Source organism: Tympanuchus pallidicinctus, unplaced genomic scaffold (genome assembly GCF_026119805.1).
Source record: "Tympanuchus pallidicinctus isolate F22 unplaced genomic scaffold, pur_lepc_1.0 scaffold3, whole genome shotgun sequence".
Classification (NCBI taxonomy): Eukaryota; Metazoa; Chordata; class Aves; order Galliformes; family Phasianidae; genus Tympanuchus; species Tympanuchus pallidicinctus.
The window spans coordinates 37,055,163-37,079,179 of record NW_026294747.1 but is presented as its reverse complement, the minus strand read 5'-3'; the positions used below and the strand labels follow the sequence as shown (position 1 = coordinate 37,079,179).

The window sequence follows — 24,017 nt, the reverse complement described above, 5'->3', positions numbered from 1 at the left end:
GCAAGCTGAGGAAAAACAAGCAATGAGTCGAGACTGCTGTTCCGCGTTTGTTCCAGTGCTCAACAGCAACTCCCGTTTGTCTTATGAGGCCCCAGGGCACGGATGGATATGGAAAGCCAACACCGAGGGGAAAGCAGGTGCTGGAAGACCACACTGGTTCTGGGAGAAAGGTGGGAGGCAGAAGCAATGCTGTAAAAGATGTAAATGCTGCTTGGAGTATGGGGGTGGAGTGCTGCAGGATGCACTGCTCCTTAGTGCTTTATCTTGGCTGCCTCAGGGAGGTCCCAGGAAACCCCTTGACAAAGTACAGAGCGAGAGGAAGAGTTTGGGCACATCTCTGAGTACAGTCCCCTGCATGCCTTGGTGCTGGGAAGTCACGTTGTGGGCAGGCGGGGATGGGGAGCAGAGAGCCCCGCCACGAAGTGGCAGAGGACCCAGCCTCCATAATGTGCCGTGAGAGGATGTCTGTGAGCAGCCATCACCTCGGAGCAATGACTGACTGCAAAGCAGCCTGCATGGCATAAAAGTCAGTCACTGTGAGACCAGCTTTGAGGCAGGGCCGATAGCACCGATAGCTCCTGCGGTGGGGGAACCCACGGGAAGATAAGAGCGGGAGTTGTTTAAGGGCTGCACCCTTGGCTACGGATTGAGGCGCCGTAAACTTCTGCATTGTGCTGGAAGCACCTGGCGCAGGGACGAGGGAGCAGGGGCTGCGAGCGGCTCGGAGAGGGGAGCCCGACCGGAGCCCGACCATTCCGCCTCGCCAGGAGGCGCTCCCGGCCGCCATGCCGGTGGGGCGGGGCGGCGCGGCGCTGCGCCGCTCTGTGGTGCGGGCGCGACCGGCAGCGGAGTGCTGGGCTGCGTGTCGAGCTCGTGAACATTCACCAGGTCGTAAATATTCGTGCACACGCGTGACGCGGCGCCTGGAGACGGGCCGAGAGAGCATGGAGGGAGACGGCGCCCGAATTCGGGGTGCCGGGGCCGGCGGCCGGTGAGGCGGAGCGGGGAGGGTGCCGAGGGGTTGCCGAAGGGGTGCCGAGCTCACGGCCGGCCCTGCCGCTTCTCTGCCCCCTGCCAGGCCCCGGCCCCGGCTCGACCTGCTGTTCGTGCGGCGCTTCCTGAGGATCCAGGCCGTGCTGTTTCCCAAATGGCCCTCCCCTAACGCGCTGATGTTCCTGACGCTGCTCGGCGTGGCCGTGCTGGGTAAGCCTGGAGTGGGGAGCTGGGGGTTTCGTGCTCCTGGCTCTCCTTCTGCCTTCCCATTGCGATGAGCACTTCCGCGCGTTCCTCTGTCCTGCAGAGCAGCTGGTTATCTATCAGGTCGGTGTGATCCCCAGCCAGTACTACGAGGTGCTGGGGAACAAGGACTTCTCTGGATTCCAAGCAGTGACCGCCATCGCTCTGACCATGATTGTAGTGAACTCCACGGTAAGACAGGGCGGGAGCTCACTGGCTCCCATTGCTCCTGCAGTGATAAATGCCGGGTAACCTTGATGAAGGATCTAAGCCTGCCCTAGCTTGTTGGGTGGCTACACAGTCACTGCTACAGACTGCTAATTCCTGTTTTGTTTTGGGAAATGTTGGTTCTGCTGGCTTATCCCATCTGTCTCCTTGCCCTTGTTCCAGCTAAAAAGCTTCGACCAGTTTATCTGCAACCTGCTGTATGTGAGCTGGAGGAAATCTCTCACTGAATACCTGCACAACTGCTACTTCCAGGGCCAAGTTTACTACAGCCTGCACATTCTGCACGAGGACATCGATAACCCGTAGGCTGCCTGCAGCTTCTTTCAGCTTCTTGCTTTGCTTCTCCTGAAATGTTCTTCACCTTTTTCTGACCTCTCTGTATCTCTGGGTAGAGGTTTAAGCTGTAGGAGCTTTTTTGGCCTAGACACAGACACCCTCGTCTGCCTCAGGTGGGAGGTGATAGAGTCCCCTATCACTGCTCATCTTAACGGTCTTGCATGCAGGAGGTTTCTGTTGCAAGAAAAATGGAGTACCATCAGAACAGGTTTCCAGTGCTGCTATAAACCACACTGCAAAATCAGCACTTGGCACTTGATGTGAAGTAGCACAGTGCCTGGCTGGAGGCAGAGAACACTGCCTCATGCAGCCAGTGCGCTCGGGGCAGTCTCTGTCATTCAGTTTGGACTTTAACCACCAGAGTCTCCAGCTGAGTACAGTTATTAGTGCTTTTGAGTCACATCCCAGGGAGGCTTTGTTTTGATTCTGTATTTCCTCTTCCCTGTTCCTAGGAAGGAAATGTCAGGACTGAATTGAAATATGGGAGAAGGAAAAGTATTCGGTTCCTCATGGTTTATCCAGTCTGCATTTAGATCCTCTTTTAGTCCCTTTGTAGCAACCTCTGGCACAGCTGCAGCAAGTAGAAATTTTGCTTTTTGCACCACCCTGGTTACTGCAGAGCTGCTCTTTTAATCAGGCTGTGCAGGCAAGTCAGACGTCTCCCTTCCGTGGAACAGCATGCTGGCTGTGGCTGTTCAGCCTATCCTCACACACAGGGCACTGCTGTCACAGTTACACAGTTTGAAGAGTTAAAGAGCCTGCATTAGACATCATGTGAAAGAGAGGTGTTTTTTCCTTGTCACCAAGATGCACGATGCTTCCCAGGCAGTGTAGCACGTTGGCTATGGTTAAAAAGTCCTGCATACCCATCATTTCTTTTGGATGAGGGAAGGAGAGGGCAGAGGCCCCTCATCACATGACTGTACTGCACAAGTTTATTTTTAACTAAGGAGTGTGTTCACATTGTGCAGTGAAATGCATGAGATAACCGAGTCTATCTGCTCCAGAGCAATAGAGGCAGCTCTCCTGACCTCAGCAGATTAAAAGTGTGGGAGCATTTTTCTTTAACATCGTTTTGTACTCAAACATCCAGTTTTACTGTTTAGCATCTTTTTTGATGCCACTACAAAAATACTCTTTATGTTGCTGTTGTGATGAGAATTTTTTCCATGCACCAGGTAGTTAGGGAATGAACTAGACAATGAAGTGATACTTTCCAGTGTACAGCACAGACCAAACTAACTGTTAGATGCATTCTGTCATTCTTCTTTCCCATCCGGAAGGAGTGAAATCTGAGCTTTGAGTGGCATACAAACATTTGTGGTACCTAGCAGGGCATTTAGGTTGATGTTTGTGTCTTCACTGCATGTTGCTTAATAGCTTGTAGAAAGTAATATCCTGCCATGAGTCTATTGCATGAGTTAAATTGTAACATAATGGTAACAATTACAGTCTTAAAAAGGGAAAAAATGTGACTTTAATGTTGGAATGGAAGCTGGCCCAAAACTGAATTGATTGCTGTTGCAGATCAACAAAAGCTATTAGAGATGAATGTCATTGTGTCTGTATCTGCACTAATGGCTATAGCAGGATTCCAGCCCTGCTCTTTGTTCTGGGCTACAGCATTGACAGTCATCACCTTTCTGCTTGTGCTTAGGAGGTCGGAGACTGAAGCCCTTACCCATGTTCTTTGGACACATCAGGCACTGAGGGAGTAAATGTGCTAAAATCCTTTCAAGTTACCCCAAGCTCATCTTTTGCTCAGCAGTGAGGCAGATGGGATCTGGGGGTCTGTTGCCAACACAGGGGGAGGAGGCTTGGTGTGCTACTGCCTGCCCTTGGGTGGGGGTGGGTGAAAGCACTTTCTTCTTTGTAGCAAAGGGACCAGCTACTGACTCAGGGGTGGTTTCTGTGGTGGACTTAACAAATCCCTAATAGCTTTTGAAGGCCTGTGCTGTGCTCTAACCAGTCCCAGTAGCTCTGGTACTTGATATGGGGAACCAGGACAGAAGGTTTGAGGAAGAGTTGATGTTTTTGATAGTACAGGTGAAGGACCAGGAAGTAGTGAATGGGCATGCAGAGACCATAAGCACAGAGTGGACAGTGTTGCAGAAGGTGGAACAAGGGGTTAATAGAAGGATCGAGGTGGAGATAACAAGAACTGTTCTTCCTGGGTGTCAGGAAAGCCCTCGGGCCATACTGAGTCATGGAGGTAGTCTCCTTGTGGGGCAATTGGAGTCAGGCTGCAGGTCCCTCCCATGCAGAGTTCTTTTCATTCCCCCTATCCTAAGTTCAGGTAGTGAAACAGCCTGGCATATTCCCTGTTAGGGAGTTACTGTGCCCTGCACTGACTTGTTTTATCTTGAGGGCTTTAACAGTACCTCTCTGTGTTGAGCAGGGACCAGCGGATCAGCCAGGATGTGGAGAGGTTCTGCAGGCAACTCAGCTCCATGGCCAGCAAACTCGTCATCTCTCCCTTCACACTGGCATACTACACATACCAGTGCTTTCACAGGTAAGGACCCATCCAGCCCTGCTTCCCCACCTCTTATGCTCTTTTTTGGATCTTGGTACCAATGACTGGATGGTTTCACTGGAGATCTTGGAGGTCTTTTCCAACCATGGTAATTCTGATTCTGTGTTATAACTGCTGCTGCAAATCTGGGGGTGCTCTCACGTGTGTGTGAAGGGTCTCTGCACTCCAAAAGGACTTCTGCCTTGGGGATGCTGGAGTGTGCAGTAGTGGCCCCTAAACCACTGTGAAGGCAAAGAGAGGTGAGAGGTGAGGGCTCTGACTGCTTAAGCCCAGGGGTGCTGGAGTTTCCTTTTGCTTGGTGTGTTATCTGACCTCTCTTTCTCCTCCTCTGTAGCACAGGCTGGCTAGGCCCTGTGAGCATCTTCGGGTATTTCGTCATTGGGACAATCATTAACAAGGTGTTGATGAGCCCAATTGTGTCTAAACTTGTGCAGCAGGAAAAGCTGGAGGGGGATTTCAGGTGAGTCACAGAAGAGTAGCATTTTCACTGCTTTTTGGCAGCTCCTATGAGAGCTGCATTGTAATCCCTGTTCAGTGCTATGCTTGCAGCTATTTCTCTTGTCCATGACTTGTTGTCAGCTTCTCCCCAGCTGATAGAGACCTACCTGCTCAGGGCTGCCATAAAATCAGTGTTCTAAGCTTCCGGCACCTTTTTTTGGTGCTCTGTATCATGTCAGGTAGTGTCCTTGGTACAGTCTCCTGGTTGCTACCACCTGTCTCCTCTGTTAATGCTGTGGATGTGCTGAAGAAAATTGCCCAAGGGGGAAGGGTTGCCTCAGGGCTAAGACAGGCACAGTGAGCAGAATACCAAACAAATGTGCTGCTGAGCTGTCCCAGAATGATGTCACCTTGTGCCAAGGCTTGTTTTTCAGTGCCTTCTTGAGCCTGTCGAATATCTGTGGTGGGAGATGCCTCAGGTCATTGCTCTGACAGGTGCAAGATGAGCACATCTAGCAAGACTGATGGCTACATAGTTCACTGGACACTTATGCATGATCCTGATGATGTTTTATGGATTGTTCAGGTTCAAGCACATGCAGATTCGTGTCAATGCAGAGCCAGCTGCTTTCTATAGGTAAGTAGAAGAAATCCTGCCAACTTGGGGCATCTTCAGTGTGTGCTTGTACCCCAGAACTGCTGCAGTCTGTGCTTTCTGTCCCCTCCATCCTGCTGCAGGTGCAGGATTGTGGATCATTTGCTCCCCAATACAGTGTTTTCCTTTGCATTCTGTGCAGTTTGCAGAAATGCTTCACAGCAGCTGCAGGCGACTAGTTGCTGTCTGCCTACTGTCTAACAGTGGGCCCGACGCAGATTTGGTGCGGTCTTGGAAACTATTCTTGATGTTTTGCTGTGATCCGTACAACCTGAAAGATTTTTTGAGGTTTAATGAAACCTCTTGTCAGCATCTTGTCTAATGAAGCATCTTGTCAGGAGGTTCTCTTGGGGGACTTTTTGCAGATTGCTTCTGGTCCCATCCTGTTCCTGCTAACCTGCATGTCTTCTGTGGGTGTGCGAGATTTTTGTCTTGCTTTGTTACCTCTTCTTGCTTTTGTAGATCAGCCTGTGCCCTGACCCTCCCAGTACAGTACTGCTGTTCTCTGAGTTTGCTCGATGCCATTTACATCTGGCTGTAAAAAAGAATCACAGTTTCCAGAGCTGTGCATGCGGTTGGCATCCCAGCAGCACCTTCGCACATTGGGATGCCCTGCAGTGTATTGAGCTGCTGCTTGGAGCCTTTAGGGTGTTTCACAGACATGGCTAAAACCCAGCAAAAGGGCCACGGTTTTTCTGGAACGTGTGTTGGGGTGCCAGGTCAGTGGAAGGAGGTCATTGCTCAACTCTTGTCATGTGTCTGCCTTTGTCCTGCCTGTTGTGCAATCACGCTTCTTCCAGGAATTTAAGAAAGCAGAGACTACCCTATCTATGGACTTTCCTGACTGATATTGATTTGCTTGTTCATGCTGTTGTGACAGAGCATTTCAACTGTTACAGTGATCACTGAGGTGCTTTGATTCAAAATCACTGATTTTGTAAAAATTAGCATGAAACCTTGAATTAAATAACATCAATCTTGTTTTGCATTGGCAATCTGAATTGTTTTTTGTGGATAGTTTGTTCTTAATGGTTGATGCTAGTTCTTCTTAATCAAGAACAACCTCTAGTTACATCCCTTACTTAAGCTGCAGTACTGTTCCTCACAACTTTGTTCTTCATTCTATTTCTAAATGGAAAATGAATTATCAAACTAGAAAATTGTGTGTCTTACTTCATAGATAGAAAAAAATCCATTTATTGGGAAACTGGAGTTTAATTGAATTACTCTAAACCAGACATTTCCATGGTATGAATCTTAACTAAAAACAAAGGAAATTTTTAGGAGGACACATTCTCGGAATCCTGCAAAAGGAGGGTGTGTGGTGAGTGGCTTGTTTAATTGCCAGGCTTCCCTAGTCTTTAGAAGCTGTTAAATCTTGTCCTCTTGTACCTGCTGAACCACTGATTGTTTTGATGAAGGAAAAACAAAAACTGATCACTGTCACCATTTTTTATTGTTGTTGTTTTTTGTTTCTTGACTTCTGGCAAACTTCGAAAGTGAATGGGAAAAGAAACTGAAACAAATACAACAACCTCTCCATATCTGTAAAGAAATAATAGCTACCAAACACTGGTTGTGCACTTGAGACACAAGTTATGGTCCCCAGATTTTAACTCCCTGTGTCTTTGCTGAACATTCAATTCATCTGGAGTGAAACACAGAGCTCTGTCTGCATTTTGCCACCTGAGGGCAGCCCAAGCCTTGCAAATTAGAAGGAGCCTCCATACTTTGCTAAGGCAGTGAGTTGGAGCCAGGCTGTGCCTCCTTGCTGCCTGCTCTGGGAGTGCAGGGCTGCTAGCAGTGCAGGCAGCAAGGGAATAGGAACTTTGCCACTAGCTCAGGTTGTGGGGGATGCTTTTAGAAAGCTCCTGGGAAAGGGAGGGCTTGGAGGCTGGGGTCATCTATACTGTTGGCTTGCTGTCAGCTCCTGGATTTGCCTCTGCCCTCTGCTTTCTGTCTCCAGATATGTAGCAGTACTGTCCTGCTCTTCCAACCAGGCTTTGCTCCGAAAGTGCGTGTAACCTTGGAAGTGCTTTGCTCAAGGCTCATATGTTTCACTGACGGTGTAAAGCACTGTCTCACCTCCTTCAGTATGGGACAGAAATATCTATGGTCTCTGGAAGAGACCTGCAGGGCTACTTGTTTCAGTCAGAGTTGGTGAAGACATCTTCAGGAAGGAGCTTATGAGTGTTCGGTTCCATCTCAACAAAAACCTTGGAGACTGCAGTGACAGGCCATCCTCAGGCCTCAGCTCTAACCTGTTGGGGCGCTCCCAGAAGTGATGGTGCCATCTTATTTTACAGGGCCGGGCGAGTGGAGCACATGCGCACTGACCGCAGGCTGCAGAGCCTGCTGCAGACCCAGAGGGAGCTGATAGGCAAGGAGCTGTGGCTCTACAGTGAGTGGGGGACCTTGGGTGGTGAGCTGGAGCTTATGGTAGCTCTTAGGTTATGGGGAAGGAGAAGACTCTGTGTATGTGGTTGGAAGCTGTAGGATTTCTTTCCTATAAAGCTTGTCCCTTTATAATTGCCTCCTAAAAATCTTCTTCCTCTCATTGTCGCTGGGTCTAGGTTTGGGGGACTAAGTAGTGTCAAGACAGCTCTTCTTCATTTCTCCTGCATGATGAGCTTCTGAGCAGAACGAGAGGGAGAACCCTGAGCACAGTTGTTTCTGTGGTACTTTTGGCAGCTTAAGTCTTTCTACTTGTATGCTGCAAAGTAGACCTCATAGCCAAGCATCTCAGCCCGGAACTTCCTTTTTGCCCTTTTTCCTGTTTCTCTAGAGCCAGCCAGTCCTCTAAAGAGCAAAAACAAGCAGAAAAAGTGGTTTTTGCACCCTGGTGGTTTCCAAGCTGTGTCTGAGTGATGTTTCTCCACTCTGGGGCCTGTCCCAAGGTGCTCTTTTCATCCAGTGCTTGTGCTGTCCTGTAAGATGGGTTTTTATGCCCAAGTGCATTTTGAAAGGCTGAGACAGGATCTGGGTCTTCCTTTTGAGTGGGCTTATGGGTTGCACTGGGGACTGGTGGGAGAGAGGTTCCCACTCCAACTCACTGTCTCCTCTCCATGTGCTTCTGCCCAGTTGGCATCAACACCTTTGACTACCTGGGCAGCATCCTGAGTTACGTGATCATTGCCATTCCTATCTTTTCTGGGGTCTATGGTGACCTGAGTCCAACAGAACTCAGTTCCTTGGTCAGCAAGGTGAGATACAGATAATATTCCACACTGGGCAGGGGTTGAATTGTGCTGTGTGGGTTGTGCTTACTAACTGTACGGGGATCCCTGATGCCAGAGGTGAGCCAACACTAAGGCTTATGTTTGATTTCATATGGCTAAACCCTGTTGTGGAGGGTGAACAGGCACTGAGGATGGAAGTTTTGCATTGGGTTGGTGGCACAGGGGCTGACTAACTTGCAGCAAGTGACCTTGAGGATAGACTGATCCTGCTCATGGTGACATAGAACAGGAGCTTGCATGTGACTAAACTGGGGTGAAAGTGCTACCTAACTCATACTTCTGTATGTAAAAAGGGAGATCAGAACGTTTGGGTTTTTGGTGCTAGGCCCATAGAGTGCTGCAGATCTGGGTTATGTCCGTGGCTGCTGTCCCTGGCCAGTTTTGAGTCTGAGCTTTCTTGTGTTCACCCACTAGGCTGCTGGAGAGGAGCCTTCCCAGCCTGAGTTGTTTCTACGTACTCAAAACTGGCTTGTGATGGAGAATACAGAAATAAAAATAGCTAGATGAGCACTGCAGGCTGAAACAGCCAGCTCTGAACCATGTAGCGTGCTAGGGCATGGCTGGTGGCATGGATCTGTGTAACTCAGACAGGGTGAGTTTACAGACACTTTGCAGACACCATTCCTGAATGGCAGGAGGTGTAGCCTCTAGCTGGAACTGCTGTACAGAGCAGGGAAGCCCTGTTCTGTCTGAATGTAGCCATTTTCTCCTTCACTCCCCTTCATCCTTCTGGGATTGCTGACCCAGCTGATCTTTTTAGCCATTTTCTTGCAACCGTAGGAGAGGGGGCAAGCTTCCCATGTCAGTGCTGATCCTTGCTTTGTTGTTTGATTTATTTTTATTATTATTTTTTTTTTTTCCTCAGAATGCCTTTGTTTCCATCTACCTCATCAGCTGCTTCAGCCAGCTTATAGATCTCTCCAGCACTGTGACTGACGTTGCTGGCTACACACACAGGTGAGCTTCTGTGTTGGCAGGTCTCTGCAAGAGAGGTGAGTGTGAGATATGACTCTGCCCAGGTCTTTGCTAAATACGTAGGAAACGCTTGTGAGTGACTATGGACAAGGTTGGCAGTGAGGAGTTTTGGAATTGCCCCTGGCATTCGTGGAACTTCTTGTTTGTCTAGGATTGGTGAACTGCAGGAGACCTTGCTGAGCCTTGGCAGAAGAGAAAATGAAAGGTACTCAGAAGCCAAAGACTGGGACTCAGGCAGGTGAGTCTACCCTCAGCAGCATGTTGGCTTGCAGCTTACATGCCAGCATGTGGGGCTGTCACTGGGTGGAGGTGACTGGGAGATGCAGCCTGTTGCCTGCGGTTGATTGGAACTAGCAGCACAGTGTTCACTGTAACCTGGGATGTGTATGGCAAGGCTAATATTACAGAGGTGCAGGATGTCTAAGGTGCACGGGAAGGTTCCTGGTCTTTACCAGCCTCAGCACTGTCACTTACCCCCAGATTCTCTTTGTCTTTGTGGTGGTCCAGCAGTGACTCTGGGGAGGACTTGGAGCCAAGGGACACAGCTTTCCTTCTGGAGCAAGTGACGCTCTCAGTGCCATCCTCTGGCAAGCTACTCATCAAGGACCTGAGCCTCAGGATCTCACAAGGAGACAGCATGATGATCATGGGGAATACTGGCACAGGGAAGACATCTCTCCTGAGAGTCCTCGGGGGACTCTGGGAGAGCACACAGGGTAAAGACTGCAAGTTGCCATAGCCTTCTCTTCATCAATTAAGTCCGTCTTAGCTGAGTTTAAAAGTTGGCAGTGAGAAGTCGTGAGGCCAATGCCATTTGCAGTGGTGAATGTGTCACTGATGCATTTGAGCTGCTCCTTCTGTGAATCACAGACTATGCTCTGGCTCTCATTGCTTTGCTCTGTTTTGGAAATCCACCTTTTCTTGATATTTGTTATTCCACAGCAGTGGCAGGTAGTTGCAAGCAGGTGCTGCGAGCTTGACGTGAGTGTGTCTCTGTGCAGGGAATGTCCAGATGCTGACCTGCTTTGGCCCCCGAGGAGTGGTGTTCCTGCCGCAGAGGCCGTTCTTCACTGATGGCAGCTTGCGTGAGCAGGTGAGCCCCGGGACAGCTGGCCCCAGCCCTGCTGCCTCTGAGCTTGTGCCACCATCATTTTGTCCCTGATGGACTGTGTCCAGCTCCCTCTAACACAACCTCTTTTTATTTGTTAAAACAGGTGATTTATCCTCTGAAGGAGATCTATCCAGTTTCAGGTACATTAACAGGAAACTCATTAAAGCAGTTATTAATCCTTGTGGTTTCAGCTCTGTGTTCTGTACTCAGTGTAGCTTCTCCTCTACAGTACCGCACCAGGAATGCTCTGTTTCAGTTTTGTTGCACTCTGCTTTTCCCTGGAATATTAACTTTCCTATAGCTTTGGATTGGGTTTGCATTCTTCCTCTTTTGAGGAGAACACAATCTCTTTATACAGTGAGGACAGGTTGGCAGTACTCTGCATATTGTACTGTGACATATATGATACGTGTTCAGGCACCCTGCTGATTTCTAAACGTGCTGCTAGAATACATCTGATCTGTCTGGTATAGCCTGCTTTTTGGAAGCCAGTTTTACCTTTATCCATTTTTCCATACACTTCATCCTTATTTTCCATACACCTCTGGCTTTCACTGTTCCTCTTTTTCAGCTGAGGTCTCATGACCTTACACGCTGTTGAGGTCAGACCATGTGGCTCCTTTATCTTCCCTGCCCGCTTCCCAAGCCAAATCACACCTCCAATTTTAAGCTGCCACATCTTACATTTGTCCAAGTTTAAGTTTTTGTCAGAGTGAAGCCTAGACCCTTGTCTGTCTATCTGTGCCAAGCCTCAGGTCTATCTGTGGAGCCCAGCCATATTCTGGTGTGCTGCTCACAGACATGGCTTAAGGTGGATCAGTCTTTGGGAGCTCTCTGTGTGCCAAAGCTCAGGACTTGATACAGTTAAGTGGTTGAGTCAGCTATGCTGGACCTCAGGAGCTTCTCTAAACCTTCCCTCTTGTCTGACCAATTCCTCCTTGTAGCAATGGTCTCCAACATGTTTCCTGTACTTACACGCTTTCTCCCCTAGGATCTGCGGATGATGAGAGAATTGTGCAATTCCTGGAGCTGGCAGGGCTGGTGAGTCCCTGGTGGCATTGCTGCCTTCTTGACCGGTGCTACTGAGAGGGAAGAAGGAATGAGGTATTGTGGCAGCACATGCTGGACACAGGCGGGGAATGGTCTGTAGCTGAAATGGGACTGTCCTGGGAACAGGCAGAGCAGTTCAAGTGGGAGAAGAAAGGGTAGAAGGAAGAAGATGGTAAATCTTAGGGCTGTGTCCCCTCTGGGCTGGCAGGGTTGGGCCTGTGTTCACAAGTCTGCTGTGCTCTCTGCAGACTGATTTGCTGGCAAGGGCAGGTGGACTGGACAAGCAGGTGGACTGGAACTGGTAAGACCGCTCACTGTTTGTGTGAATTTATATGTTCCCTCTGGTTGGGGAGCTTCTAAGCAGTTGCCTGTTGTTGCTGGTCTTAGGAGCATCTTCTGTGTGCACTTGTGTCTTGTGGGTGGTAAGCAGTACGTGGGGCTGAAGGAATTACACCCTAAGCATCAATTTCCACATCAGCAACCATGTTGCTCTGCAGGAAAGTGACTGTGCATAGGGGTGCAGAGCCAGTGCCAACATGGAGGGGGGAGCACAGGGGCAGTTGTTTGCTGGGGTCTCCAACGTCAGCAGTCATAAACTTGTTTCACAAAAAAGATGTTTTTGTTAAGGGAGACTTTTTTATTTTGGCCCTGCTGCAGGTATGATGTGCTGTCCCCAGGTGAGATGCAGAGGCTCTCATTTGCACGGCTCTTCTACCTTCAGCCAAGATATGCGGGTGAGTGAGTGACTATAGAAGAAAGGCAGGACCTTTGCCATAAACAAAAGCTGGTGCAGAGGCTTGGCCATAGTGGTGATATTAGGTAGTATAGCACACAGGATTGAGAATTGAAAAATGTTTCTTTATCTGCATAGCATGGAACAAAGAAGCTCATAGTTGCAGATGGTTCCTAATTCATTTACATGTTTAAATGGCTAGTAGCTGCTGAGGGCTGTTGGAAGAGGTGTCGGGGCCAAAGTAGACGTGGGTAAGCAGAGCCATGTTAGCAGCAAAAGCCATGTTTAAGTCCTGCTCTTCTTCTGAAGTCTACAGCACTGCTCAGTGCAGGGACTCATGGATTGGAAACTAAAAGCTGTAGATTATGTGAGAGAAATAGAATTCATTTGTTCTGGTCTGTAGTACTTACCCTTAACTGACAGGGAGCTGCCCCAGTCCATCATGGCTACTGTATATGGGTCCTTGGCCAGGCACAGTGGTGTGCAGTCTTGGGAAGGCAACACCTTGGCTATCACAATGGTGAGGGCAGTACAGCAATGTGCAGCTTTTAAGGAAGATGAATGAGGCAACCAGTATTGTTTGGGTGGACTTGAGGGCTTAGGGGAGCCTTCCCATATAGCTGGCACCAGCTGCATCATTGAGGTCATTAAGCTTCTCCTCACATGCCTTCTGCAAATACTCTTGGTGAGCTACACTTAGTATGGGAAATGCTTTCAGCAGAAGACAATGACAAGCTGGGAGGGGAGAGATGTGTGGAACTTACAACTTGTCTCTCAGTGCTAGATGAAGCCACCAGTGCCTTGACAGAAGAGGTGGAACATGACCTGTACCGTGTGTGCCTTCAGCTGGGCATGACTCTGATCAGCGTGGGACACAGGGCCAGCCTGGAGAAGGTGAGATAGTGAGCAGCACTCCATGCCTTGGGGCAAGATGAGGAAATCAGGGCATCTCTGGTGAGCAGAGGGAAGCAAAAGGCTAGAGAGCTGCATTACAGGAGGACATGCCCTCACAGAGGCAACTCACATTTGTTATGGCATTGGATTTGCAGTTCCACAACTGGATTTTGAAACTTCATGGAGGGGGAAAATGGGAACTCACTCGATGTGAGAGGATGAAGCGGCCTCCATCCTGGGAAGAATGACATAAAACATTCCTGATCTGGCCAGCTTCAGAAACTACACACACGTGGAAGAGCTGCAGAACTCTCAGCAAGAGATTCAGTTGGTTAGTGCAAGCCCAATTATGGAATTTGCTGATGGACATAGGGCTAAGTCTAAACTTATACCAGGAGCAGGCATGTCCATCCTATCCTTCTTCCAGCCTCCTTGTTCCTCTCTGCCACTGAGAAGAGAAGGGATTGGACTGCTAGGTTGCCAAAAAAAAAAAAAAAAAAAAAAAAAAAAAAAAAAAAAAACCACACCAAAATAACAACACTGCCTCATGGCATCAAGGATGCAGTAGTGTGATGCTAGGATAGAACCTGATGTTCTTCTGTCTGTGCCTTGCTGGGGCCTCTGCCTCTGGTGCTACAGAATCAGCTTCTGAGCCTCTGGCTCCCCAAGCAGGAGGTGCATTGTAATAGGAGATGCATTGTAATAGGAGAAAGAGACTGGCACAGAAAAGAACATTGCTCTCATCTGCTTAAGATACACAATAACAAATAAACATTTTTGTATTAAAATCTGGAGTCAGCTATCCAAGGATGTTTCTGGAGAAGAACCAGTATGTGTTACCAGATTTCTGCCTCTTTTTCCTTTTACTCTTTGCTCTGGAGGAGTTACGTATTGACAGTGCTCTTGGACTGGAGAAGTGATTAAGAGCAAAGCAGGGATAGGAATAATACACCTACCTATAGCTGGTCAGTTGCTTTCTCTAAAGCTACTGCAAGGCACAAGGAGCCTGAAGGAAGGATGTTGGTTCTCTTCTTCGGGAGCAAACAGCTCTCCCTCCTTACTGTTGTGCCTGTTCTCTCCTGTCTCCTTTGTGTGTATGGAGGCAGAACTCTCGAGGGTCTCTCAGACTGCGCTGGAAGTACAGTCTGAGCACTTACTGGGCAGCGGTTGCTCAGTGACATTTCTGGACCTGACCCTAATTCTGTAGTGAAGGGGCTGGAGGTGCCATACTAGCAGTTCTTCTGCTGCTCCACAAGGCGCTTGTGTCCCTCTATGATCTGCTGCACAGCTTCATGGTCATCTAGGGTGGTTAGGTCCCCAAGCTCACTGGCTTTGTTCTCAACGATCTTCCTTAGCACCCGCCTCATAATCTTCCCAGAGCGTGTCTTGGGCAGCCGGCGTGTGACCTGAGCAGGGAGGAGTAGAGTTGATAGCCAAGAGAAAGGGGGTAGCCAAGCTGCAGAGGTGGGTCCTGATCAGCCTGAAGGAGTTACCTGAATGTACTCTGGAACTGCATACTTAGCGATCTTCTTGGAGATCAGCTCCTGTAGCTCAGCAGCAAGAGTTTCCTCCATGTACTTGCTGTCCTTCTTCAGCACAATGAACACGTAGGCTCCTGGCAGAAGGACCACTGTTACAGACCACCATGTGCAGTGTGGTCCCACAAGGCTGTTATGGGTAAGGTACCTCTGTGCTGCCTGCCCTGAGGTGCTTTGTAGCCTGAGCTCTGTAAATGCTGTCATACTATTTCCTTACACAAAGCCAAACTGGCCTTGCATGAAGGTTCTGATAACTGCTGAGGATACCCAGTAATATGCTGTGCCGTGGGGGTTGGTGTGGCATTTCAGGAAAGCATGCATCTCACCTTCTCCCTTGATCTCATGTGAGTAGCCGATCACAGCAGACTCTGCCACTGCCACATGGTGGTTCTGAAACAGAACAGGGGTGGAATTCACAGCTGCTGCCCAGGAATTCCCTTGATCCCTCCACTGCAGTCAGCAGTGACATGGAAACAAGGAAGGGCCTCTGATGACCTTTGCCCCATCTTCTCCTTGCTTCAGTAGGTCTCTGCAAACTTATCTCCCCCTACTCCAGCTGCTTTAGGCTTGCACCTTCGAGGTCCCGCTCGTGTGCCTCCAAGGCTGCTCCACCAGTTCCCACAAATTTTATATAGCTGCTATAGTTGACATCGAGTTGCTTCAAGAAATGTGCTTGGCTGCTACTTTGGGATTCATCCCCTCAGAGCATGAGACTTACCAGTCTTTGCTACAGAGAGAAGGGAGATGGAGCATGGGAGCAGCAGAGCTCAAAGACAAACGAGACCAATTAAATGGATCTGGCAGAGGGGAAAGCTTAGTGCTGGGCTTCATGCAACTGTTGCGTACGTACTCAGGAGCATCCTTAAGGGGAAGAAAAGGCCTAACTAACCCTTGCTAAGGTGGTATCAGCATTGCCAGGCCTGCAGCCTTACATTAGGAAGAGTCTGAGTCAGGAGGAGAACAGGGAAGTGGAAGAAAGGGTTGTTCCCACAGGCAGCAGTGGTCCAAAACTGCTCCCAATGGCTCCAGCAGCACCACGGTTCTGGTTTGGTGTTTCAGAGACCTTCCTCAGCACCACCACTGCAGCTCCACCACCCCTGGGACAGCTTTACTTCTTCTTACCACAATGTCTTCCACCTCTGCAGTGCCCAGCCGGTGCCCACTGATGTTAATGATGTCATCCAGGCGTCCCGTCAGCTGGTAATAGCCTTCACTAGTGCGATACACACCATCCCCAGTGAAGAAGAACCCTGCAGAAGCCAGAACCATGCTGTAGCTGCTTGTTACAGCTAGAATGAGCTGTGAGCCAGTAGCTTTCCCTCCTTGACAACTTATTTGTCAGTACTGGGTCTTGTGGTCTCTACTCCTTTCTGTCAGGTGCTCAGGGAGAAGGTAGGGATGTTCACTGTCAGCCTTCTGCCTGTCTCAGTACTTGCTCCATCATCAGGCTCTTGCCCTAATTCTGCAGTATGTTGGCTAAAGATCCACTTTTCTCATCCCTACAAGCCAGGAACACCTTGATGCTGTGCAGGTGCTCGTGCAGCTGGTTATCTCCTTTGCCTAGGCCTGCTCATTGCCTCTGGGTGAGGATCAGCAGCTGGCAGGATTTGCAGGAGGAAAGCATCAAGAGGTGCTAGTGAGGATTTAGGAGGCAGAAGGAAAAATAAAGTCCTAAAAGAGCCTGGGATCAAATAGCAGGGCAGGGGGGCTGGGGGAAAGACCCATTCCCATGGTGATGCTGAGCTCTCTATCATGGGGAATTGCTGAAAATCTGTGGAACAGCAAAGCAACAAAACCAGCTTTCCCTAGTCCTGCCCCATGTAGAAAACTAGTAGTCAGACTGAAGTACATTCCACCAAGCACCTCCTCAAGGACTTTGTGTATTTTTCTTACCTGGATAAGGAGCCAGATAGGTTTCCACAAACCTCTTATGGTCTTTATAAATGGTTCGAGCCATACCCGGCCAGGCTTGTGAGATGCAAAGGGCTCCAGAGACATTATTTTCCAAAAGGACATTTCCCTGTAAAACAGTTACATTTTAGTAACCACAGCAAGAGAAATCAGGTTGTTCAACTATTGCTTATTTTCAATACTGCCATAATAGCCCCACAGGGGAAATACCAGGGAAGACAGTGAGGAGAGTCCTGTGCCCCAGCTCCAAGGGACAAGCCAAGCCTCTTCCTGCAGTCATCTCCAACCACCTGCCTACTGCACTGGGCTGCAGGGCCCCACCAGGGAGGTTATCTGTCCCTTCACAGCTTCTTCAGCAGGTTTTGAGCAAGGAAGTCTCAGCAGAGCCCACCTAGTCAGAACACAGGACTAGGAAACAACTTCACTTCCATGCTGCTTGGAAGAGGTTGCCACCAGCTTCACCATTGACCCCTTTTCAGTAAAGAACTGATTTAGCAGAGGTGAGAAGAATAGTGTGCTTACGTATCTATTCCCAAGAAGTACAGGCTATAGGCAATCACAAGAAAATGAGCTGAACTGGCAGCTGGGCTGACGGCTATAAATGTACCTTATCATCCAGTACAGAGGGACTGATGCCAAAAAAAGGTCTCATGGCCATGCCTGGAAGGATTTTGTCTCCAGGGTTAGAAGGACGGGGTGAGATACAGATGCCTCCTGTTTCTGAAGAAAAAAACAAAAACAAAAAGCCCTGTGTAATGCATATCAAAGCCAGAGAAAGAGGAAAGCCAGATAGTACTGTTTGAACATCAGCCTTTGCCCTGGATCTCAGTGTACCCTGCCAGCTACAGGCTGGGTCAGGGTTTGCCAGTGAGCTGAGGAAGGCTCTCTGCACATTTAATTCATCTTAGGTCAGATCCCCTTGGTCATCTCCCCCATGTTTCTCTGGGTTTAATTTCTATCATGTTTAAATCTTGGTTATGTTTTGGTGTCTATAACCCCTTGTTTCAGGGGGTTGCTTGTACAACCATGCCAGTAACCATTGTTCCTATTTAGCCAACAAAACAGCAGGTCACTCTTTAAACCTGGCAGAAGTGAAGCTGGCCATACCTGTAGCCAGGGCCAATACACATCTTACCTGTTTGCCACCATGTGTCCACAACAGGGCACCGTGTCTCACCCACCACACGGAAGTACCACTCCCATGCCTCCTTGTTTATGGGTTCACCCACTGCAAGGGGATCAGAAAACAGGACAGAGCCTGGTTAAGGTCAAAATTGCAGCTTACTAGGAGCAGCTCACAGAGCCACCCCCAAACTATGTTGGTTCTCCACCTCCTGCCAGTCCAGCCTATGCCACCAGTGCTCACCTGAGCCAAGAACTTTGAGAGAGGAGCGGTCATATTTCTTCACCCATTCATCACCATATCTCAGGAGCAGGCGGATGGCAGTAGGTGCCCCATAAAACTGATTAATTTTTAACCTCTCCACTGTTTCCCAGTAGCGTCCTGGAACACAAACAGAGCCACTAATCACTTGCTCACGTCCCCCAGCTTCAGACTGAGGGAGAGAAGGTGAGAATAAGACTTCTCTGACCCTCAGCCAAACTAACTCCCATGAGCTGGCACCAAGGCCACCAGCCCGCTTACGTGCCATGGATCTTGCAGGTGGCTGCACTACATCCCAACAACACCTCTCACTCACCAGGGTTGGGATGAACAGGAGTGCTCTCAAAAAGGACTGTGGTGCCACCATTGCAGAGGGGGCCATAGACAACGTAACTGTGCCCTGTGATCCAGCCAATGTCTGCCACACAGCCAAAGACATCCCTGTCCTGATAGTCAAACACGTACTGCAACATGAAGGAGAGACAGTGAGAGGTGCAGCCTAGAGCCTGGACCTCCCCTCAGAAAGAGGCACAAGCTCTAGTTTTAGTGTCTGCCTTCCCACCACCCCAACATGTTAGGCAAGGCTGAATAAAGCATCCTGCAACAGCAAAACTGGAGAACTTCCTGTGTGAGGATGGTCCTTCCACACTTCAAGGGGAGGGATCACAGTAAGCAGAGGACAGTTGGCTGCAAACTGGAGCAGTAGGAAATGAGACAAGCCCAGTCGAGGGCAGAACTGAATGCTATCAGACTGGCAGCAGCACATCATCCTTCATTTTGTTTGCTCAGCACCAGGAGCACAGGCTGACAGCTCCTTGTACGGGACAGCTGGAAGCTGGGTTCTCCAGGGCCTCAAGCACTCCAGAGGGCTTGTAATGGAAACTTCGCTGCCTTTCTGTTTTTTTTTTTTTTTGTTGTTGTTGTTTTTGTCTGTTTGTTTTTAAGTCAGTCAGCAGCAGTCTGTCCCCTTCACCTAAGCAACAATTCACACCAATCCTGTGTCATGGTTTGCAACATTCTTGAGTGCTAACATGAGCACATGCAGCTTGCTCCCTGCTTTTCCACCCCAGGACAGCAGTAAGGCTGAGCAACACACCCAGTGATTTGATCTAGGTTGAGGCAGTAAAAAAGAGGAAAACCAAGATGGCAGCTTGGAGGAGTATGTATTCAGGAGTCCCAGTGCAGGAGAACATGTTGCTGTTCTTCTCTACTTGTATGTGGATGTGCCAGGCTGCTATCATGCTTTGCTCTGGATAAAGATGAGCTCATCGAGCGAAAAGGTGATACATCTATTCCCTGCACTGCCTATGAATAGCAGGCTCATGAGCACTGTGTGCATAGGATTCATTACCTTGTGTGTGAGAGCAGCAAACAGGAGATAGCCAGCCTGGGAATGAACCAGGCCCTTGGGCTTGCCTGTACTGCCAGATGTGTAGAGAAGGAACAACATGTCTTCGCTGTCCATGGCAACTGGCTCACAGTATGCATCCTCCTTCATCATCTCCTGCAAGAGTCAGCACAGCAGTCCCCAGTCAGGGTCTTACAGACTCCCTGAGCTGTTTCACAGGCCCCCAAGCCTTTCTCTGCCACCCACACCACCCATTCCCACCACTTCGTCTTTCCTCTGCATCTCCTCTCCCCTTCTGTGCCTGAACTCCCTTGCCTTGCAGAACTGGCAGACGCTTTCCTCCATCAGAGCAGACTTGCTGAGTAAGAGGCAGCTATTTTTACACAGCTACTTTTCTGCCCAGCACAAGGGCCTCCCAGAAATCCTTTTGAGCACAAACTGCTTTCAGAACTGATGAGCAAAGGCTGTACATTGCCTGCCCAACAGTACAGTTGCTGCAGGAAGCTACCAATTACTTCTTCTGAGAAAGTCCTGAACTCGCATGCAGCTGCACTGCTATAGGACAGTGATCCCTCTTTACTTCAAGATCCACTCTTCCACCCTACCCTGATCCCAGCATCTGAGCAATACCCAAGGGAGTGGCAGGAGCCCTGGGCAGACCCTCACCTCCTCCAGCAGAACATCCAGGGCTGTCATGGGAAGCTGGCTGTCCGTCCTCATGGACACAAGGACACGTTTCACTCCTGGGCAGTGCTTCACAGCCTCGTCCACTGTTTTCTTCAGCTCCACAACCTTGCCACCTCTCAGCCCCTGGTTCACTGTGATCACCGTCTCCGACTGGGCTGCAGAAGAGCCACATAAGTAAGCACATAAGCCACCTGTTCCCCCTCCACACAGCACACACCAGTCTAACCTTCCCATGGGATGAAAGACACTCAGTGAGCCCCCTGCCATTTTCGTGGAGTACTGCTGCCTGCTCTGTGGCCATGCAACACAACAGGACGTCCCCCCCTCCCCCCATCAGCACAGATCCATATCAAGTCTGCACCTTGGCAAGGCTCATTCCCCTAAGCCCCCAGCTGCCAAACAAACAAGCTCAGTGGCGTCCCCAGATGGCAATGCTGGATGGTGTCCCTGTTCCCCATTGGCTCTTACCATCCCGAATCCTGTCTGCCAGGGACTCTGCACTGAACCCAGCAAACACCACAGCATGCACAGCCCCTATTCGGGCACAGGCCAGCATGCTGGCCACTGCCAATGGGCACGGAGGCATGTAGATTGTCACCCTGTCACCTCGTTTCACCCCCTGCCGTTTCAGGGTGTTGCTCAGGCGGCATGTCAGCTCCAGCAGCTCCCTGCCCAAAGAAGCAATGCATAGTTAGGGATTTTCTTGCAAATCCGCCTCATATGCACAGAGGCGTATGAGCTGGGGGTGCCCCAGCCTCCCAAGGCTCTAAAGCCACAGGTCTGCACTTCAGCGCCCTGTGCAGGAAGTTCTTCTAAGTCCTTTTACAGCTGTAAAATAGCAGTGGGAAGGAAGTAGGAGACCATCACCAGAGACAGGCTGTTATTTATGGCAAAGAAATTAACCAGAAGGGTCTGTGTGCAGAGCCTGGCACCGCCACTAACAGCAGTAGAAGCCAGCCCTGGATCCAGTAATGGCCACTAGCAATCCCTATGGCTCAGCCTGTCTATCATGCCTCTACTGACTTCTCCAATGACAACCTAGGTATTTCTCACCAGCCCTTACAACAATGGGAGTGACACACCCTGCCCTGCAAGGCCAGGGGCTTGCAAGAGGAGTCAGATATCTTCACCCAGCAAATAAAAACGGGTCCTTTGCTCAGTTATAGGTGGGAAGGTCAAGTCCTCCAGAGCTCTGCCTACCAGTAAGAACAGCTGTAGGAAACTGTGAGCAAAACAATGTCACTGCCTGAAACAAGAACTTGGCTGTCAGTGACTCATTTCATAGAAGGTCTCTCCATGAAAGGAGGTTGGCAAACCCTGCCAGCCAAGCCTTCCTTGTAGAGCATTTATCTCTCAGTCACCAGAAACCTTGGCAGGGACCCCACAGGGATGACCAGGAGACAGGCTGATGCCTCAGAGTAGCACAGGCAGGCCAGCAGCCGCCACGCTGGTGATCCACTTATGGGAAGAGATGCTGTGTCCTCTTGCAGGACACACATCAGTGAAGCAGACCTTTGCTGTGTGTGCATGTCTCACATGTGCTCAGAGGTATGCACTGACCTGTATGTGACCCGCAACTCCTCTCCTGGTTCATCCTTCTCCCAGATTAAGGCCACTTTGTCTGGGGCTACATGGACATGTCGGTCCAAGCAGTTCACTGGAAAAGATGACTCAGTATCACTGCTAGAACTTCCTGTTCTCAGTAGCACAGCCTCTGCAGGTACTAGCTGGCACCCTAGCGTGTTGCGCTCCTCAGTTTCCCAGTGCACATTGAACTCCACTATCAGCATTCTTAACCACAACCTAACACAGCTTGGTGCAGGAGTTGCCTTAATCCCTTGAAGGTCACATCCATAGTGCCAGCTGTGGGCCCCAGAAGGCCTGGTAAACATTAACTTATCCACCATTCTGCCCTTGCTACTGCCTCTACAGGGAAATGTGGCTACCCTTATAGCAGTCATGCTCCTAAATAACAAATGTAGGATGTGGAGAAAATCTGTGTATGAAGATTGCAGAGTGCAAGACAAAGCAGAGCCATTCATGTACAGCACTGGCCTCCCAGGGGCAGTGAGTCATTCAGCCTTTGGCTGCAGTTCTTTTAGGAAATTTCTTGCACCTCCAGCTGTAGCATACTCATTAGAAACCTTGTTACATTCAGTGTTTTCCTTTCTTAGATTACCTGCTCCTGAAGCCATGGGATGACCCAGCAGCCTGTCTGCATTTAAAAATACCTTTTTCTCCTGAACACTTGTAGCTTTGCGGGAGGAAAAGAAGCAAACCAACCAGCCCAGGAGTGGGAACAGGAAAATCTCCAGCTCCCCTGCCCAAATAAGCCTCATAAGACCTAGTTTTGGGAAGTTTTGTTGTACTCTTTTTTGAGCTCTGGGACCAACAGCAGTGCAAGCAGGAACACGGTGCCACCAGTCTCTTCTTTTCCTCTGGTAGCACCCTTTTGCAGTAAGGAGAAGTATCCCATGACTAAGAGGGCCAATGGGACTTTTGGGGGAATTCCATCACTCTAGCACGTTTTGCTTCTGGGGCCACAGCACTTCACAGGGTGGTATCTACAGACACTTACAATCACAGAATCACTTACGTTGGAAAAGACCCTTAAGATCATTAGTTCCAGCCATCAGCCTGACATTACCAAGTTCACCACTAAATCACATCCTTAAGTGCCACATCCACACATCTCTTAAATACCTCCAGTAGTCCCCTGACTTCCCTAGGCAGCCCAGTCCAGTGTCTATAAAATTCTTCCTGCTACCCATCCCACACCTCCCCTGGCACAGCTTGGTGCCGTCACTGGGCTCTCGTGGGCTAAAGATCAAAAGGACTCCCCCAGTACACAGCAGGCAGAGAGCTCCCTCCCATAAGACAACATGCAGGCAGGCCTTCCCCCCCACCCCCCTATCTCCTGGGTAGGGTAAGAAGCACCCTCCCTCCCCAGTACACCCTCAGCCCATCTGTGAGGCATCAGGTCCCCTCACCTGCCACGTTGAGCTGCCCCCCCAGGAACCAGGCAGCCCGTCCCTGCTGCAGATCACAGTCCTGGACAGAGTGGAAGGGGGTGATCCAGGAGAGCCGACTCCTTGCCAGCGCTCCCCAGAAGGCATCCCCCTGCTCCACCGATGTCTTGTACAAGCCCTGGTGATCCTGAGCTTCCGGGAAGGAGGCAGCTTCTGGCATGTAGGCAGTAAGAGGGCCCTGGCTCCAGGACCGAGCACTCACCAACCCATAGAGACATCTGGAAGCCCAGGGAAGAGCTCTGGGGCAGCAAGCCCTAGTCAGCAGCCAGGCCATAGTCACAGTGCAGCAGATGAGTTTCAACTCTTCCTAAGGAGATATGTACTCAGAGTCCTGACAAGTTCCACCCCTATGGGAGCTGGAACCCAGGCAGAGCCCCTGTTCTGGAAGCCCAGGGCACCCCTTGTCCCATGCACCTCCTCACTGTTGGAACTGCACAGGGAAAGAAACCCAATCCCTATAAAACAGAGAGGAAGGGGTGGGTTTTATAACTATTTGACTGAAAATAACCTTCATGCTAATCTGAGTCCTGCTGGCCTTCCCTGGATAGCAGCCAGCTGCAGCGCGCGCTCGGGGTGCCCATGGAAACAGGTGCTGGGCCAGGCTGCCTCAGCTGCTTCCCAGGTTTATCTCCTGCAGCTGTCACCTGGATGAGATACCCCATCCATCTCCTGCTGGGCACATACCGTTT

General features: G+C 49.9%; 2 protein-coding genes across 13 annotated transcripts; one reads left to right on the top strand and one right to left on the bottom strand.

Annotated features, from left to right (window-relative positions):
* The first annotated feature begins 770 nt into the window (after nucleotides 1-770).
* Nucleotides 771-14,221, top strand: ABCD4 (ATP binding cassette subfamily D member 4). Of its 10 annotated transcripts, none has more exons than XM_052696453.1 (19): nucleotides 771-991; nucleotides 1,079-1,203; nucleotides 1,301-1,428; nucleotides 1,627-1,766; nucleotides 4,199-4,315; nucleotides 4,671-4,796; nucleotides 5,361-5,411; nucleotides 7,736-7,830; nucleotides 8,511-8,632; nucleotides 9,534-9,625; nucleotides 9,795-9,881; nucleotides 10,154-10,359; nucleotides 10,645-10,736; nucleotides 10,858-10,894; nucleotides 11,746-11,795; nucleotides 12,053-12,105; nucleotides 12,462-12,538; nucleotides 13,316-13,431; nucleotides 13,587-14,221. In XM_052696453.1, the coding sequence occupies exons 1-19, from the start codon at nucleotides 786-788 to the stop codon at nucleotides 13,677-13,679; spliced, it is 2,013 nt and encodes a 670-aa protein (XP_052552413.1). In that variant the 5' UTR covers nucleotides 771-785; the 3' UTR covers nucleotides 13,680-14,221. The 10 variants fall into 10 exon arrangements, with proteins under 10 accessions (XP_052552413.1, XP_052552412.1, XP_052552415.1 ...); XM_052696452.1 differs by having other exon boundaries at nucleotides 10,151-10,359; XM_052696455.1 differs by lacking the exons at nucleotides 1,301-1,428; nucleotides 1,627-1,766 and having other exon boundaries at nucleotides 4,676-4,796; nucleotides 10,151-10,359.
* On the bottom strand, nucleotides 14,180-23,795 carry LOC128087142 (acetyl-coenzyme A synthetase 2-like, mitochondrial). Of its 3 annotated transcripts, none has more exons than XM_052696448.1 (14): nucleotides 23,290-23,795; nucleotides 21,860-21,956; nucleotides 20,768-20,967; nucleotides 20,279-20,454; nucleotides 19,616-19,768; nucleotides 18,581-18,728; nucleotides 18,247-18,384; nucleotides 18,016-18,108; nucleotides 17,488-17,600; nucleotides 16,863-16,989; nucleotides 16,092-16,219; nucleotides 15,296-15,359; nucleotides 14,925-15,046; nucleotides 14,180-14,837 (listed from the first exon to the last, which is right to left on the bottom strand). In XM_052696448.1, the coding sequence occupies exons 1-14, from the start codon at nucleotides 23,600-23,602 to the stop codon at nucleotides 14,661-14,663; spliced, it is 2,049 nt and encodes a 682-aa protein (XP_052552408.1). In that variant the 5' UTR covers nucleotides 23,603-23,795; the 3' UTR covers nucleotides 14,180-14,660. The 3 variants fall into 3 exon arrangements, with proteins under 3 accessions (XP_052552408.1, XP_052552410.1, XP_052552409.1); XM_052696449.1 differs by having other exon boundaries at nucleotides 14,685-14,837; nucleotides 14,950-15,046; XM_052696450.1 differs by lacking the exons at nucleotides 20,768-20,967; nucleotides 21,860-21,956.
* Nucleotides 23,796-24,017: the final 222 nt, after the last annotated feature.

What these genes read in the sequence shown, in the direction of transcription:
- LOC128087142 (XM_052696448.1), bottom strand. Translation starts at nt 23,602, where the DNA reads ATGGCCTGGCTGCTGACTAGGGCTTGCTGCCCCAGAGCTCTTCCCTGG. An exon ending in GGGGCAGCTCAACGTGGCAG is followed by an intron (nt 21,957 to 23,289) that starts GTGAGGGGACCT and finishes CATCTTTTCCAG; the next exon opens with TGAACTGCTTGGACCGACAT. An exon ending in TGGATGTTCTGCTGGAGGAG is followed by an intron (nt 19,769 to 20,278) that starts GTGAGGGTCTGC and finishes TGACTCTTGCAG; the next exon opens with GAGATGATGAAGGAGGATGC.
- ABCD4 (XM_052696452.1), top strand. Translation starts at nt 786, where the DNA reads ATGCCGGTGGGGCGGGGCGGCGCGGCGCTGCGCCGCTCTGTGGTGCGG. An exon ending in GCTCGGCGTGGCCGTGCTGG is followed by an intron (nt 1,204 to 1,300) that starts GTAAGCCTGGAG and finishes TCTGTCCTGCAG; the next exon opens with AGCAGCTGGTTATCTATCAG. An exon ending in GTTGCTGGCTACACACACAG is followed by an intron (nt 9,626 to 9,794) that starts GTGAGCTTCTGT and finishes TTGTTTGTCTAG; the next exon opens with GATTGGTGAACTGCAGGAGA.